The sequence below is a fragment of the Podarcis raffonei genome, chromosome 5 (genome assembly GCF_027172205.1).
Source record: "Podarcis raffonei isolate rPodRaf1 chromosome 5, rPodRaf1.pri, whole genome shotgun sequence".
In the NCBI taxonomy this organism is placed as follows: Eukaryota; Metazoa; Chordata; class Lepidosauria; order Squamata; family Lacertidae; genus Podarcis; species Podarcis raffonei.
In genome coordinates this window covers 51,928,536-51,942,244 of record NC_070606.1, presented here as the reverse complement: position 1 = coordinate 51,942,244, position 13,709 = coordinate 51,928,536, and the positions used below count along the sequence as shown (strand labels likewise).

The 13,709-nt window shown below is 42.3% G+C and overlaps 2 protein-coding genes across 7 annotated transcripts in view; one reads left to right on the top strand and one right to left on the bottom strand.

Annotated features, from left to right (window-relative positions):
* Positions 1–1,955, top strand: part of VWA2 (von Willebrand factor A domain containing 2) — a 36,234-nt gene extending 34,279 nt beyond the window's left edge. For 5 of the 6 annotated variants that reach the window (XM_053389150.1, XM_053389148.1, XM_053389147.1 and 2 more), the window contains one exon: positions 41–1,955. In XM_053389150.1, coding sequence (XP_053245125.1) covers positions 41–168 — 128 coding nt within the window. In that variant the 3' untranslated portion in view covers positions 169–1,955. The remainder of the gene's footprint in view (positions 1–40) is intronic. The other variant, XR_008330614.1, reaches the window with a different exon arrangement.
* Positions 1,956–2,933: 978 nt separating this feature from the next.
* Positions 2,934–13,709, bottom strand: part of AFAP1L2 (actin filament associated protein 1 like 2) — a 71,287-nt gene continuing 60,511 nt past the window's right edge. Inside the window, exons 9-19 of the mRNA XM_053389143.1 lie at positions 12,708–12,792; positions 12,050–12,154; positions 11,714–11,925; positions 9,798–9,943; positions 8,960–9,074; positions 8,470–8,697; positions 8,048–8,216; positions 7,680–7,844; positions 7,233–7,426; positions 6,158–6,280; positions 2,934–5,998 (exon numbers count right to left, since the gene is read on the bottom strand). Coding sequence (XP_053245118.1) covers positions 5,972–5,998; positions 6,158–6,280; positions 7,233–7,426; positions 7,680–7,844; positions 8,048–8,216; positions 8,470–8,697; positions 8,960–9,074; positions 9,798–9,943; positions 11,714–11,925; positions 12,050–12,154; positions 12,708–12,792 — 1,569 coding nt within the window. The 3' untranslated portion in view covers positions 2,934–5,971. The remainder of the gene's footprint in view (positions 5,999–6,157; positions 6,281–7,232; positions 7,427–7,679; positions 7,845–8,047; positions 8,217–8,469; positions 8,698–8,959; positions 9,075–9,797; positions 9,944–11,713; positions 11,926–12,049; positions 12,155–12,707; positions 12,793–13,709) is intronic.

Here is a 13,709-nt window from a genome sequence, read left to right as displayed (position 1 = left end):
ATATTTGACTGTTAACAATCATTCTTTATTTTTAATATAGGAATTCAGAGGGGTGACACTTCACAGATGCATCCAGCCATGGTCCGTGCTCCACAAAACCGACGCGGCTGGCGGCAGCTGTATCGATCTCGCAAGCATTCCAAAAGGCAAATTCCAGAGACTCACTGACTATCTTCAGCTACTGAAAACATTGTACAAAAGAACTGAAACACAGTCAACGTTTGCAAGCAATAATGCTGTTCCCCAAAGCACAGGAGTTTTGCACAGAATCACTTCCTGATACGCCAAATGAGGTGACCAATATCTAGTTTGTGTTGATATTAGATATTTATTGTTGCTGTACTGACACTTTCACCATTTAAGGTCAGCCTCTCTTCTGTATGGTGAGTTCCATAGCTCTGAAGATTTCGGTTTCTGTACTGGATTGGACATTCTTGGGAAAGTTGGTACCATTCTAAAGTTCAGATCAAACCAGCAAAATGACTAAGGTTTGATTTATATTGTTTACAGACGCCTGAATTTCACTGACCATCGAGAAGTTCCAGGCATGCAGTGCTTACTTGGGTTTTGCTTCCTTGGGAAGGAGGTCACTGGAGACTTATGCCTTCTTTTAATTATTTGAATTTATTTACAAATATGCAGGTTAAAAAAAGTGATAGCTTTAAGTTTAAGCCTTAAACTAATATATAGCCAAAGTCCACTGCTCTCCCATTGGATCTCCACAGCGAAGCCCCCTCCAAAGGCACTTCCCTTCTGTGTCTGACATCCCAACTCAGAATGAAGTCCACTCACAGCTAAATTGCCATCTGCCCCTGGATTGAGGTGGAGGAAATGAGGGTGGCTCATTTTCTCCAATTAATTTTTCTAATCAATTTTCAAGCTTCCCAATCCACTGGTTGCAAGAATCCTTTTGAAATAAATTCTATCAGTTTGACTAAGCAGTGTGCAGCTATTTAGAAAAACGGGCACCACCTCATCACTTTATTAGGAATGGCTTCCTTTGCAGAATGCAACCTGTGCTTGCAAAAGCAATCTGTTGGCTAGCTCTGGCTATTGGTTGTACGTCACTTGTGGTACAACCAACACCCAGTACCTGTGCCATGCTCAATTGTTTTCTGTGTTGTCCTCTGTATGTTGTTGTTTGTTTTTCTCTCTGCATCTTCTGTCTGTAGGAAGAAAACTTGTTAAATTGGGCCTGACAAGCATTTTGCAGTTCTAAAGCACCATATCAGCCGCTCACCTGTTGCAATATTTAATAAGCATTTGACTTTCTGCACCAGCTTCATTTAGTTATGCCATTCCATCGTGCAGTAACATAATGTGAAAAATAACTTGGGAAAATGCTGATCAGTTATAAGAGGAGTTGGATATGAGGTTAAGATGGGTATAAAGCTGTTTTGAACTGTTGAATCTACTGGATTGAGGGTTTTGTTTGTTTGTTTGTTATACCACCAAATCCATATCAGTTTTCTATTTATCTCGCTGAAGCAGTGCTCTTAGTTTTGCCAGTTGCAGCCCTGCCACATTTTATCTGTGTTAAGGATATAAACATGTAAGGTTTCTGAAGTAGGTTTCGTTCTCTAGTGCAGGGGTAGCTTTCAGTTCTTGGAATGTATTTTTGTTTATCTGCAGATATTGGGACAGCTGAGCAGAGGGAATATAGACACAGCTGAGCTATTCAAACAAGGTACGAAGACAAGTTTCACCACTCTGCTCCCAGTGCCCTTATATGCCACTCTAACCTTCCTGCGCTGTAGTGTTGTTTTGTGTTTTTATTATACCTTTTTTAAAAAGTTTATGCCGTATGAATAGACCCACTGAAAGCAGCAGGCTAAAATCCATTTATTTCATTGGATCTACTCTAAGGTTGGGCATCCACCCATTTTGATTATATTGGCTCTCCTATTGAGGCAGATAGCAAAGTCAAAATGGTTGAAAATAAAGAGTAAATTTCAGAGTGCTAAGATTGCATCCATCACTAGCAAACCTATCTAAAATGATGAAACAGTAGGCACCCAAAAATATTTAGAACAAGGTGAAAATCTGAGGCAGCATCTGCACCCAGTTTTGCCCATTTTGGGAGTCGTAAGACATTCCAGCGCTCAGCCTTCCCTTGCAACAGTTCCTTTTTCCCAGCATGTACAGCATCCAACACTGATTGCAAGTAGGCTTGATGGTTCTTCATAGCCGCAAATGGACACTAAAGTTTGCTTCTCTGCTGGAGTTTTGTAATCAGAAGAGTTTGTGCAATTTTCTCTTAACCTGAGGTTTGCAGTAGGCTGCTCCCTCCCTAGGCTGCTTAATCAAGCCTTCAGAGCAAGCTGGATGAGAAGTGTTTTTTATTAGGGGAAAATTTGTGTAAAAGATAAGACTGGCCTTTCTACACAAAACAGCAGCAGCTTCTACTTACTTTCCATTCTAAGAGGGCCCCCCAGTGGACAAAAGGGCGTTTTTCCGCCCTCCTTTTTGAACTCCCAGAGAGTATTTATTTTCATCAAAGAGAGTTTTGGATTATGTTAACATGCCCACACAGCAAAAAGGTTTGGCTGTATATGGGCCTGCAAAGTTAAACATTATAGACAGGCACTGCTTGGTTTTTTCTCTCTTGTTTTTTGGACTATGTAATGATTTTTACACGCACGCTTAGATTATAGCCAACCTTTTTCTTTATTTAAAAAAAAACTTTTCTAAAATAACAATGGATTGAAAAGACACATGTACAACAAATAGAAAGTATTATCTTTAGCTAGGAACACAGTAACAACTTCATTCTATGGCGAGTTAAGTGAACGCTTTGGGTCTGAAACTGCCTGCTTTACATATTGACTTTTTGTGTCCCTGGCCCGCTCCCCCACTATCAGCTATAGTGTTGAGGTGGAGCAAACACAGCGCTGTGTGTCAGGATGAGATCTGTGGCACAGATGCTGGGGTACACCTCTGGCACCTTCCCCCTTGATGCTTCCAGTTTGTCAGGGCACCTGAGGACCAAAACTTTATTGACCCCTCAGCCTCCCCTGCCCTTATTCCCCCATCTTAAACACTTGCACCAGCAAAGAGAGACAAATGCAGTACAGACACCACAAGACATGTACAATGGCAGTGACAAGGCGCACACTGGCACAATTAATTCCTAGGGTCAATGTAGACCCATTACTTCAACAACTGTGGATGCTACTTGTATGACAAATGGTAAAATACCTGTTGCTTTCAGAATGGTGGCACACATGGTGTAGCTCTTTCAGATGGGCCTGTAACCTGTGGATAGTGGATATGCTTGTACTGTGGTTTTAAAAAGCCTGGTTTTTTTAAAAATACACGGTGATTACATTACACAGGTGGCTTTTTAGCTTAAATGATATATTGTCTGCAAACTTAAGAAACTGTTCTCCCCTGATATGAAGTAACCCCCTGGAGATTGTTTCCCTCTCAAAAGAAGAAAGGAGAAAATGTATACTCACAGATCTAGGGTTTGTGCCCGCCTTGTGAGTTTCTGGCCTTTCCAATTGATGCCCCAATGATCCAGACAGCATTAAGTACTTCTAAGACTACAATCCTATGCATGCTGACCTGGCACAAGTCAATGGGGTATACATACTAAGAAAGCAAACATGGTTAAACAGCAAATTTTTATTGATTGTCAGGGTACCTGCTTAGGCGCATGCTTGACTCAAGCCATTTTGGCTGAATCTTGGAGCTAAAGCGGGGTGGGGGGAGAGAGATGGTTTACAAATGGCAGAAGACTGGTGTGGGATGAAAAATCCTGTGTGAATATTCCTTTCCACCCCACCACCTATTTCTGGAGCAATATGAGAACTCCCAGCAAAGTAGTAGAGCAGGAGTCACTCAGTGCCTAGAAGTCACAGCAGTTAATTAAATCAAAGTACACCAATTGCTGTACACTGCCCTATGTTATCAGTATTTCCCCAGGGGCAAATATCGCTTCTACTGCTGAGGGGGGAAAGCTGTTTTTTCATAATAAACTAGGTAGTTTGGGGAAAGATGTTTGGAGATCCTGCAGCGACTGACCAGCAGGAGTGCACATTTATTGCACAAGAAAATGTTCATCTGAAAAGGCCCTTGGATAGCGAGATACTGAGCTCAAGCACCTGTGGTCTTTACAGCATTTAGTACTGTGTTAGCACAAACAATTTAATAAAAAATTCTTTCCTTTGTATACAGCTAGCTTTGAAAAATTATTCATATTCAAGGTTAAAATTCAGGAACCTGACATTTTTGGCACAGAGTCCACACCTAACTCTGCCTTATATACATAATTTAATCTCCTTGGGTTTGGGGAACACAGCTCAGTCAAGTTCTACCTTGGTCTAATTATACTTTTGTTTACAGAAAACAGAATGATAAGAATATATTCAAGGGTAAAGGGGTGGAATTCCCCACTCTTCCAAATGTTTGGATGATTAAATTCACCATACTTGGGTAAACAAATTCTCCTTCACTTTTGTGCACTTAACTTCCATACAGTATGCCAACTATTGTGCAGAATACGATGATGTGGCATCTGTTCCTACACGCTACTATTACGTGTATATTATTAACCTGAAGCATTCCAGAGTAACTAAAGTGCATTCAAATCACCCCACAGCATAGTTAATCACATTTTGGAAGCTAGGACAGAAGATTCCACCCCTTTATTCCTCAAATGACAGATGCAGTGGCTAAAGAATTACGTTAAATGACTTTCTGGCCCCAATCCACAAAGATTTAAGTTCCCATCCATGCACAGCCTCTAATCTATAGCATTTAAGTGTAGATCCTTAGTCATAATGAGATATCTCTGCTACTTATGCCCACTGGAAAGCCCTTCTTAATCACAGGAGTTGTCTGTGGGTATTGGAATGTCTAGTCACCTGTGAACCCAGTGCATTGCTCTTGTGCCGACAACTGATAATAGCTCTCTTCAGTGCTATTTTTCTAGAAAAAGAGATGCCAGAACTGCCCAAGAACACCTCCCTTGTTCTCTTATATTGGCAATGGCACCCACCTGAGAGGTGCTGGAACTGAGTTCCGGCTGAAAAAAGCCCTGGCTTTCCTTGTACAAGCATTAAACATTGAAAATTAAGACGCTGTAGCAGTGGTTGTCACCCACTGGGACTAGTTGGATGGGAGGCCAACAGTAGGTGGTGCCAGAGCCAATGAAAGACATAGCCAACTAATTTTAAGTTTTGTCCCCATCCTCCTGAGTGCTACAAGGGCAGAACTGAGGCTAAGGAGGAGAATGTTCACAGCCAGGGCCATCCTGGACTGGTTGAAAGTAAGAAGGCAGGTGGGTGGGAACTGGCTAAGGGTTGGTGGGACACTGCCCCCATTTGCCCTAACAAATGAGCCTCCACTGAGCTGTACTTGTTTTTTGGTCAGGAATTCTTTGTGAAAAGTCAGGCTGCATTGTGTACAACAATAATAATACCTTTTAGCTGTGTCTCTTGGTCTCCCTGGCCAAAATTGTCTCCGTTGGTTGGAACAGCTCTTCTCCAACAGAATAGTCTGACACAGAGACATGTATTTACTTAATCAGCTTTCAGGATTTTAGCTCAGGAAACTGAATTTACCTCCGTGATCCCCAGGCCCTGGTGTATCAGAAGACCATTAAACAGATCTGGCAAGAATTCAGTCCTTGCTGTTCTATTGCTAACAACAAATCCTGGATTGGACAACAGTAAAACACCAAAATAGAAATACACAAAGGCATCATTATGTACATTGGCCGGGTTAAAAGCAAGGTTTCCACTTGGGTTAACTCTCTCAGCTGCACAGCACTCCTCTGCTAAAAAAGGAGCAAATTCCTTAGTCTGATGAAGGCCATGTTGGGTTCTGACCCTGGTCCATCCATTATTTCTTGGTGTACAGCTGGCCATGCTTTACCTCATCTAGACCATTCTGTACTTGCAAGAGAATCCTGTAGTCCACGAATGGCCACTTCTAATATTGAGTCCATTATTGGTGCTAGGATTTCCTAACTAGCACCTTTCTTCTCCCATTCCTGCAAAACAAAAATGGAAAAATAGGCCCCACTTGAGGGCTTATCCTTATCTTTATATATTTCTTTCCAAAACCCCAATAGTTTTAAATATGCCATAGGCCATGGGCAAATTATTCTTGCCATAATAAGCACTACAGGCATTCTTGCTACATGTCTTACCTTAGCTTTCTGTAGAACTGTTCCTTTCCCTGTGACCATGACAGATAAAGGCCGGTTTTTTAGTGCCATTGCTGAATTGACAGGCGAGTTTTCTGTGCCATTCATAGGGTTGGCAACCTTCATCTGTGTTTATGGGGGAAAGATAATAGCTGTGGTCATACACAATTGTCTAAAATAGTTCATCAGGCACAGGTCAGAGAGCCCTTCTTGCCGAACATTAAAGATCTCATATTCCATCATCACAAAGCATCAGCAATAAAAGTGCTGTTTATTAATGGCTTATTAGATCTACCTCTGGGCACTGTTTATTGACTTTATGCTTTTGGTTTTAATTATGTTGCTTTATCTGTTGTTATCAGGAACGGACAATGAGGTGCTACATTTATAAGCCACCCTCCCAACTCCAGCACTGCTGCGTACCAGGACAAGGTGGGGCAGAGCAGTGGCAAGGTCAGAGCTCCATAGGGTGCTCTGGCAAAGGCAATCTGGCACACCCACCAAGGGGAACCCACACAGCCCTGACTGTGCTGACAATTGGCTCCACCCAAAGACTGTTGCAGGACGTGGCAGTGACACGAGAGGGGCTCGGCAGCCACTTCTGATGGCAACGCATAAAACTCATAGCTATGTGGCAGTCTGTAAGTCTAGGTGTATTCCTCAAACTGAACAACGTTCCTCATCCCTGCTGTAACTGGATCTATGGCTCCATGACAATATGGCTCCTTGGGGTATCATGGCTGAGGTATCAGTCAACCCCACATGCTATTTAGGCCTAGCTGTTGGGAGACACAGGCATCCATATTGCTATTACCAGCCTCCAAGAGTGGTCATGTGCACTTCTGGCTAGGAAAATAGTGTGGGAGAAAAGCATTAAGCCCCTCCTTCCTCAGTGCTGCTATTTTGAGCCCCCTGCCCACCCACCAAATTGCCTTTTGAGCTTTACAAAACACATCAAAAATGCAACCATGGATCTTCTGCATCATGCACAGTTTGAACCAGCTGTTGGCTTCAGCTGCTTTGCTTTGCTGAAAAGGACCCTGCTAAAGATGCCGATTATAAACAGCCCCCTACGTACTTTAGGGCTTGCGTTCTCCAGGTGTGTGGTGTCCACCGCAGTGCCAAGTGTAACAGGCCCAGACTCTGCTTTCCGGAGATTCTCCTTCACCTCCACGAGGCTCAGCTCCAAGTCCACACGCTGATCTTCTTTCTTTTTGCACTCCTCCTCTATTTCCTTCAGTTTTTGCTCCAGTGTGGGCAAAAGGCTCTTGTCTGCCGAGGGAAGAAGCACATGCAAGTGGAAATCTAACAGTAGATGGGCAGTGTGCTCCCTTCCCCATTACCTGTCTGTCTCCTCAGATGATGGTGGCAGGCAAGAGGGTGGCTGCTGAACTAGCCCTCCCCCCCCCCCAAGTGGAGGCTTTTCAGAGCAGATTACATGTCAATGGAGCACATGAGACCAAAACAATATGCCCCGTTCCACTGATCTCTGAAAACGAAGTGGAAATGAGAGGCATTTGTTTACCTGTGCAGCTTATCAGCATCTCTTTCAGCTCCCTTCTGTCTTTCCGTAGTTGTGCCAGCTGAGAGCGGATTTCTTCTTTTTCCCTCTCCAAGCGATCTCTTTCTTCCGAGTATCGCTTCACTTCAGCCTCAGTCCTGTTCTTGCCGAGTTTGGTTTCTACAGCTGCTACAAATAAAAGATGAAGAAATTAAGCTCAGGGACAGAGACTGGAATTCCAAGAACCTTCCCTTAAAACCAGCAGCTGAATACACTGGCGCCATGTTTTCAACATGGGTTGGAAAGCTAATGATAGCAGGCACAGCCTCTACCATAAGTCCCCGTCACGAAGCTCTTGGGTAAAGAGAGATTACTGCAGACAGCAAACACACCTGAATTCACTGCCTTGGAGCGTTCCATTTTCTCTTTGGATGCAATCATAATTGTTGTGGTGTCCTTAATCTCAGGGCCACTCTGAGGAAAGGCAATTTGCTGCTGTTGTGCCTGAATTTTGATGGTTGTTGTTCGTGGTGGGAGCGGTTCATCAATGTCTTGAGTCCTCTGTTAGGGAAGTCGGATGAGAGAGAAGGTTTCAGAGGTTAAGTGACACAGAAGGCTAGCAGAAGCTGCCTGTCCATTTAAGATCCCAGCAAGCTGCTCAATGCTAAATTTTGTCTAGTTATAGAATAAATAATAAAAATTGTAAAAATTAACTAGAGATGCTGGGGATTGAACCTGCAGCCATTTGCATGTGATGGTCTACCACTGAGCTATGGCCCCTCCTTGATATCTCGGATTTGTTTATAAGCATTACCGGGTCTGGAATCTCCAGCGATCTTCTACTCAAATCTGCTTCTTTCTGCAACATGGAGGAGTCCGTTGAGCTCTTCCTGGAAGCTCTTTGCAATGATGGAGAAACGGAGGGGGAAAACTGGTCCTGCTTCTTGGTAGCACAATGAAGGAAGGATTTGACTGGTGTGAGGTCCAGATAGACTCTGTCCTGATCCCCCTCATCTTTGCCTTCATTTTGGGGCACTTCCTCCTGTCAAAGATAAAAAGCATCTTCTTAGAAGAGCACCTGAGAAATGCCACTCTGTTTAGAACAAGAGAGGCCAGCATGAAATTCTTTAAACATTACCTACAGTTAAAGAACAGTACAGACCTGAAACAAGGCAAATTGCAGACACTTTGCCATTGGGATCACTTGTTATTTCCGGCATTATCAATATAAACTGCAGCCAATGGAAAAGAAAATGGTCCCCCCATCAACATAAGCTGTAATTGCAACAAAACAAAATCCTCACCGTTGTTGTTGCCTCTGGAACATCTACATCATCATAGAGCTCCTCTAGTCCCTCCTTCCCCTTTGGCAAGTTGTCAATGTAAGTGTTCGGCTCAGAGTACTTCCTCTGCATTAAGCTGGAAAAGATAGAAGCAGATGTGCTATCAAAAGAAGTAAAAGCTACACGAGACGATGATGTGATATTAGTCTATACTCCCATAAGACTTCCTAATATGCCAGTTACTTTGGGTAGTAGTCAACTAACATTTACTCAGAGCAAATCCATTAATTTCAATGGGTCTACTCTGAGTAAAAGTTAGTTGATTGCCATCCACTGGATGTTGCAAGGCACCTGTTGCTCCTGCCTACTATCTTGTCTCCAGCATCCACAGGTCTGCAATGTGAAGAAGCCACAAACCACAGTGTAACCTCCCCTTTTGTTTGAGACTGAATATGTTAAATGCCTGGAATACTCATTCTCTAACACAGGACAAGGCATAGGTTTCATCAAGCCATAAGCAACATTGTGTGTGTGCTGCATGTCTTAAACATTCAGCTAGGAGTTCAAAGAAAAACAGAGATTTGCTAGACTGCACATCAGAAAATAAGGAGAGCTAGTCACCATCAATGCAATATTTCACAACAACAATCTCACGAGTGGATACTTCATTTGAATGCAAACATGGTGGGTATTTATGTATCAGAACCCTTTCCTGCTTCTTTTCGCTAGCAACTGTAACCTCATCAAAATTGTTCATTACATACTTTTCGGATAAAAGCTACTTGTTTGGTAGGAATTACTTGAAATCATCCATCAGAAGACAGGTCAGAATGTCAAATATGCTACCGCAGAAACTTACAGTAATGAATTCTTTGCTGCACTGACGATGCAGGAGACCCTGTCAGCATCGACATAATCATAGGTCAGCTCTTCAGGGTCTGTTTTTGAGCCAGATTCTGACAAAAGGAGACCAAGCCAGTGGCCCATTTCGTCACAAGACTTGGCCTGTTAAACCACCAAAGAAAAAAACAATCATTAAGGATACAGGCCAAACTTACTACAGGAAGCCTAAGTTGCTTTCATCAGAGTAAGCAGAAATAATGGAAAGGAAAATCAATTTAGGATGTGCCACCCTGGGCTCCTTGAGGAAGAAGAGCAGGATAGAAATGTGAGTAAATAAATAAAATTCTATGGATCATAATATCTAAAAACATCTTCAACCGTCTTTAAAAAATTGATTGTGTGTGTGTATGCAAATATATATACATACATACATACATACATACATACACACACACACACACACACACACATAAAAATTATAAACACAAAAAGCCAGAAGAGGGCACCAGTTTACCTTCCTAAAGTTCCTCTACCAAACTGGCTCAGAAGCAATTATGATTAAAACTTTCATCATGAATGGTGAAAGCACCCTGCAATCACCCTGAAAGACCCACGAAAAATTATTTATAACCTCCAGCTGGCCTTAACTAAAATGCTGAGTCTAACATGCACCTTAGCTTCACAAATTGAGATAATCTGAGTAACTTTTTGAAGCCTTCCTTATTTTGTTTCAGCAACCTTAAGTGCTAAACAAAACAACATCCAGAGCCTCTGGCAGTCGCTGGCAAGTGAGCCTGTTGTTGGTAGCAAGTATTCCTCCCACTACAAAATGCAGGAAATGTGTCACATTTCCCTTCTCCCACTCTAAGGGTGCTGATGTCAGAGAATCTAAGATTAGAGGTAAACAGAAGGAAAACAACTCTGATCCAAGTCAAGTGAAAGTTACGGATAGGAGTGGCTTGCTCTTTTCCCCCAAGGCAGCTTGTTGGCTGAGGTAACTGGAGGTAGCTCCAAAGAACGTTACACTGTGTGTGTTTGTCTTCACCAGTCTTATCTTTCTTTTCAGTGGTGAAAACCAACTACTCTTATCAACCCATACTGAATCCAGCCAGCTGCTTATTTCAGAGAACATTTCAGGTGTACAATATTCCAATCAGAGGGCGGGGTGGGGATTCAGTATTCACTTACTATTCTGACTAGTAAGTGCTGCTTTCCTGCCTTGAGTGTTTCTTTGGATGGAAAAGTAGAATAGACGTCTATTCATTTAATAAAAATAAGCTGCCTGGTTAGCTGTTTTACATCTTTTTGCATAGCATTTTGTTCAGACTGGCTGCATTCAGGTGTCACACTACACCATGGTTTATGACAACATATACAAGTACAAGCAGGCTGCAGTGAGCCTTGCTTTAGAATGACATGTGAAGCAGGTTATAATGCTGTAAGGAGAAGTGTTGAATGAAATCTACAAACAATTTTCATAACAAACAAACAAACAAATTTCTTTCCAGTAGCACCTTAAAGACCAACTAAGTTAGTTCTTGGTATGAGCTTTCGTGTGCATGCACACTTCTTCAGATACACACTTCTTCAGATACTTCAGATATACTTCAGAAATTTGTTTGTTTGTTTGTTTTGAGTATGGCAGACCAACACGGCTACCTTTCTGTAACTGAAACAATTTTCATGGTTTTTTTAAATAGAAGTGAAGAAAATCAATACATTGGGGGCACACTACTCAATGAAATCAGCTTCAGGAATGTGGCAGATTACCCCAAACAGGCTATGTACATAAGAGAAAATAAATCTACACCAATAGCTATGTTCCCTAGACTGAACCATTCAATTGTGTGCACTATAATAAGTTGCAATGAGTAGCTGTGTTGCTCATAAACAAATGTCACTCCTACTTCTAAAGAAAGTGGCAACCCGTACCTCTAACATGGCCCGTTCCTCTCCATTATGCAGGATACGGAATGAGTAGAGATGATCAGGAGTTGGGTCTGGGATAATTTCACAGCCCGTCAGGTTGAGAGGCTGCTGAGCAGTTTTATTTCTGTTCTTGTCCTGGTAGAAATGGAGCTGCCCATCTTTCACATGACACCACCGAGATCTCCACTGGCTGTTCACAAGGACATTCAGGTACGCTGCAAAGAAGGAGATGCTCCCTTAGTGACATCTAGGTCACCCTCTACGCTGGTCTTTCCTGCTAGTCACAGAGACCCAAATGAAATGCAAATGTTTCACAAGGCTTTGTTTTGGGTTGCTTACTGCATGTATCCAAAGACCTTTCCGGACTGTCCAGCGTGGCAGATTTCTTCCTCCCAAGGTTCATCAGGTTGCTCAGTTTTAAACCAGACGTGCCCTTCTTCTTAACTAAAGATAAATAAATAAGAAGGAATAAACAAGCCATATACAAAGCTGTACTTCTGAATATCTAATGCAATGGCCAGGAGACACATTACACACAATTTGCATCTGATGTTTGTGTGCGGAATCTTGCTTGGTGCAATTTAAGAAGAGACTCATATAAGCGGCAGCATTAATAATGTACACTTACATGACCCACATCAGTTATGAATAAATGTGTTACTTTAATGAGCCAGGCATTAACTCCCTTCTACAACTACTGGTAGAAACAAAAAAGGGACAGAGTATCGTAACGCTGTTCTCATCTCAGTCCCTGGAGATTCCTGGCTCTCCATGAATAGAGGTACGAATGCAGCAGGCTATTACACTACAACCATATAGTATGTTGTTTATGGATGGGACAAGTGGGGGCCTTTCATATGTCATGTGTAGGAAGGCTCTAGTCAATTCAGTAACAACCAGGCAACCGGCAAGCTCAGTTTGACTTATCAGAGGCAAGTGCACTATTCCATCTTCTTTTCACTCGACAACCACATTATCTTTTTTGAACGGCTATTACCGTCTTTGGTTTCTGTCAGTTCTGTGTGACCATCAGTGCTGCTTCCGCTTTCTGATGCCACTGAGTACCTCTCAGACGTCTCCACCTGCAGACAAGAAGCAGGGATGAGGTCCACAGCACCAGTGATAGAACAGCAGCATAGTAATGGCTGAAATGCTGCTCTCTCCGATGAGAAAACCCCTTTGCATTCGTGAAAATTAGGGGTTGCCTAAATAATGTCAGAAACTAGGGTTGCTACAAAAGAAAACATGAATGTAGGCACATATCCATAGCTGAGGAAACGAAGACCCATTCACAAACTATGATTATTCCACAGGGGACAACATAAAGATGGATGCTATAGAGGCTCCTCTAGCTCTTGGGAGAACCCCTTTGTTTTGCTGCGTGTAGTTGCTCTGGTTGGACACAGTCTTCCTTATTCATAATGGCTCCTGGTGTTTTCTTTAAAGCTTTTTGAAGTAAATTCAGGCAACCATATTTGTGTCAACTCAAAAAATAAAATTATACACGAGGGTTTTATTTTCCGTCCTCATTGCCATATGCTGTGAAGCTTTCTAGCTGTGAATGTTTCTTTGTGGTTTATGTTCGCATATATAGCTCCTGCCTCAGTTGTACATCATCAGCACATGTTCATTTACATTGTGGCAAGCTGTGAGAAACAGAATGCTGCACTAGGTGAGCCATTGGCCTGTTCAGCAGGCTCTTCTTATGTCACAATTTCCCCACCCCTAATTTATCTGGATCAGGCCCAGAGCTTGATGACTTTAATTTTGTGCTCAGTAAATAATTAGAGCTTGAAACTCTGGAACAGTCAGTCTACAAAGAAGTTCTCGTTTCACCTGATGCTTTGGGGATATCTAAAATTCTAGCCTTATTTAAATAATACTTTGATTTGGATTTGGCCAGGATTAAATCTATAAACTTCCTAGAATTAGATTTATGCTTGAAACAAACTTGGGGGGGGGGGAGTAGCTAGTAAAAGAATTGCTGATGTTAAAAGAA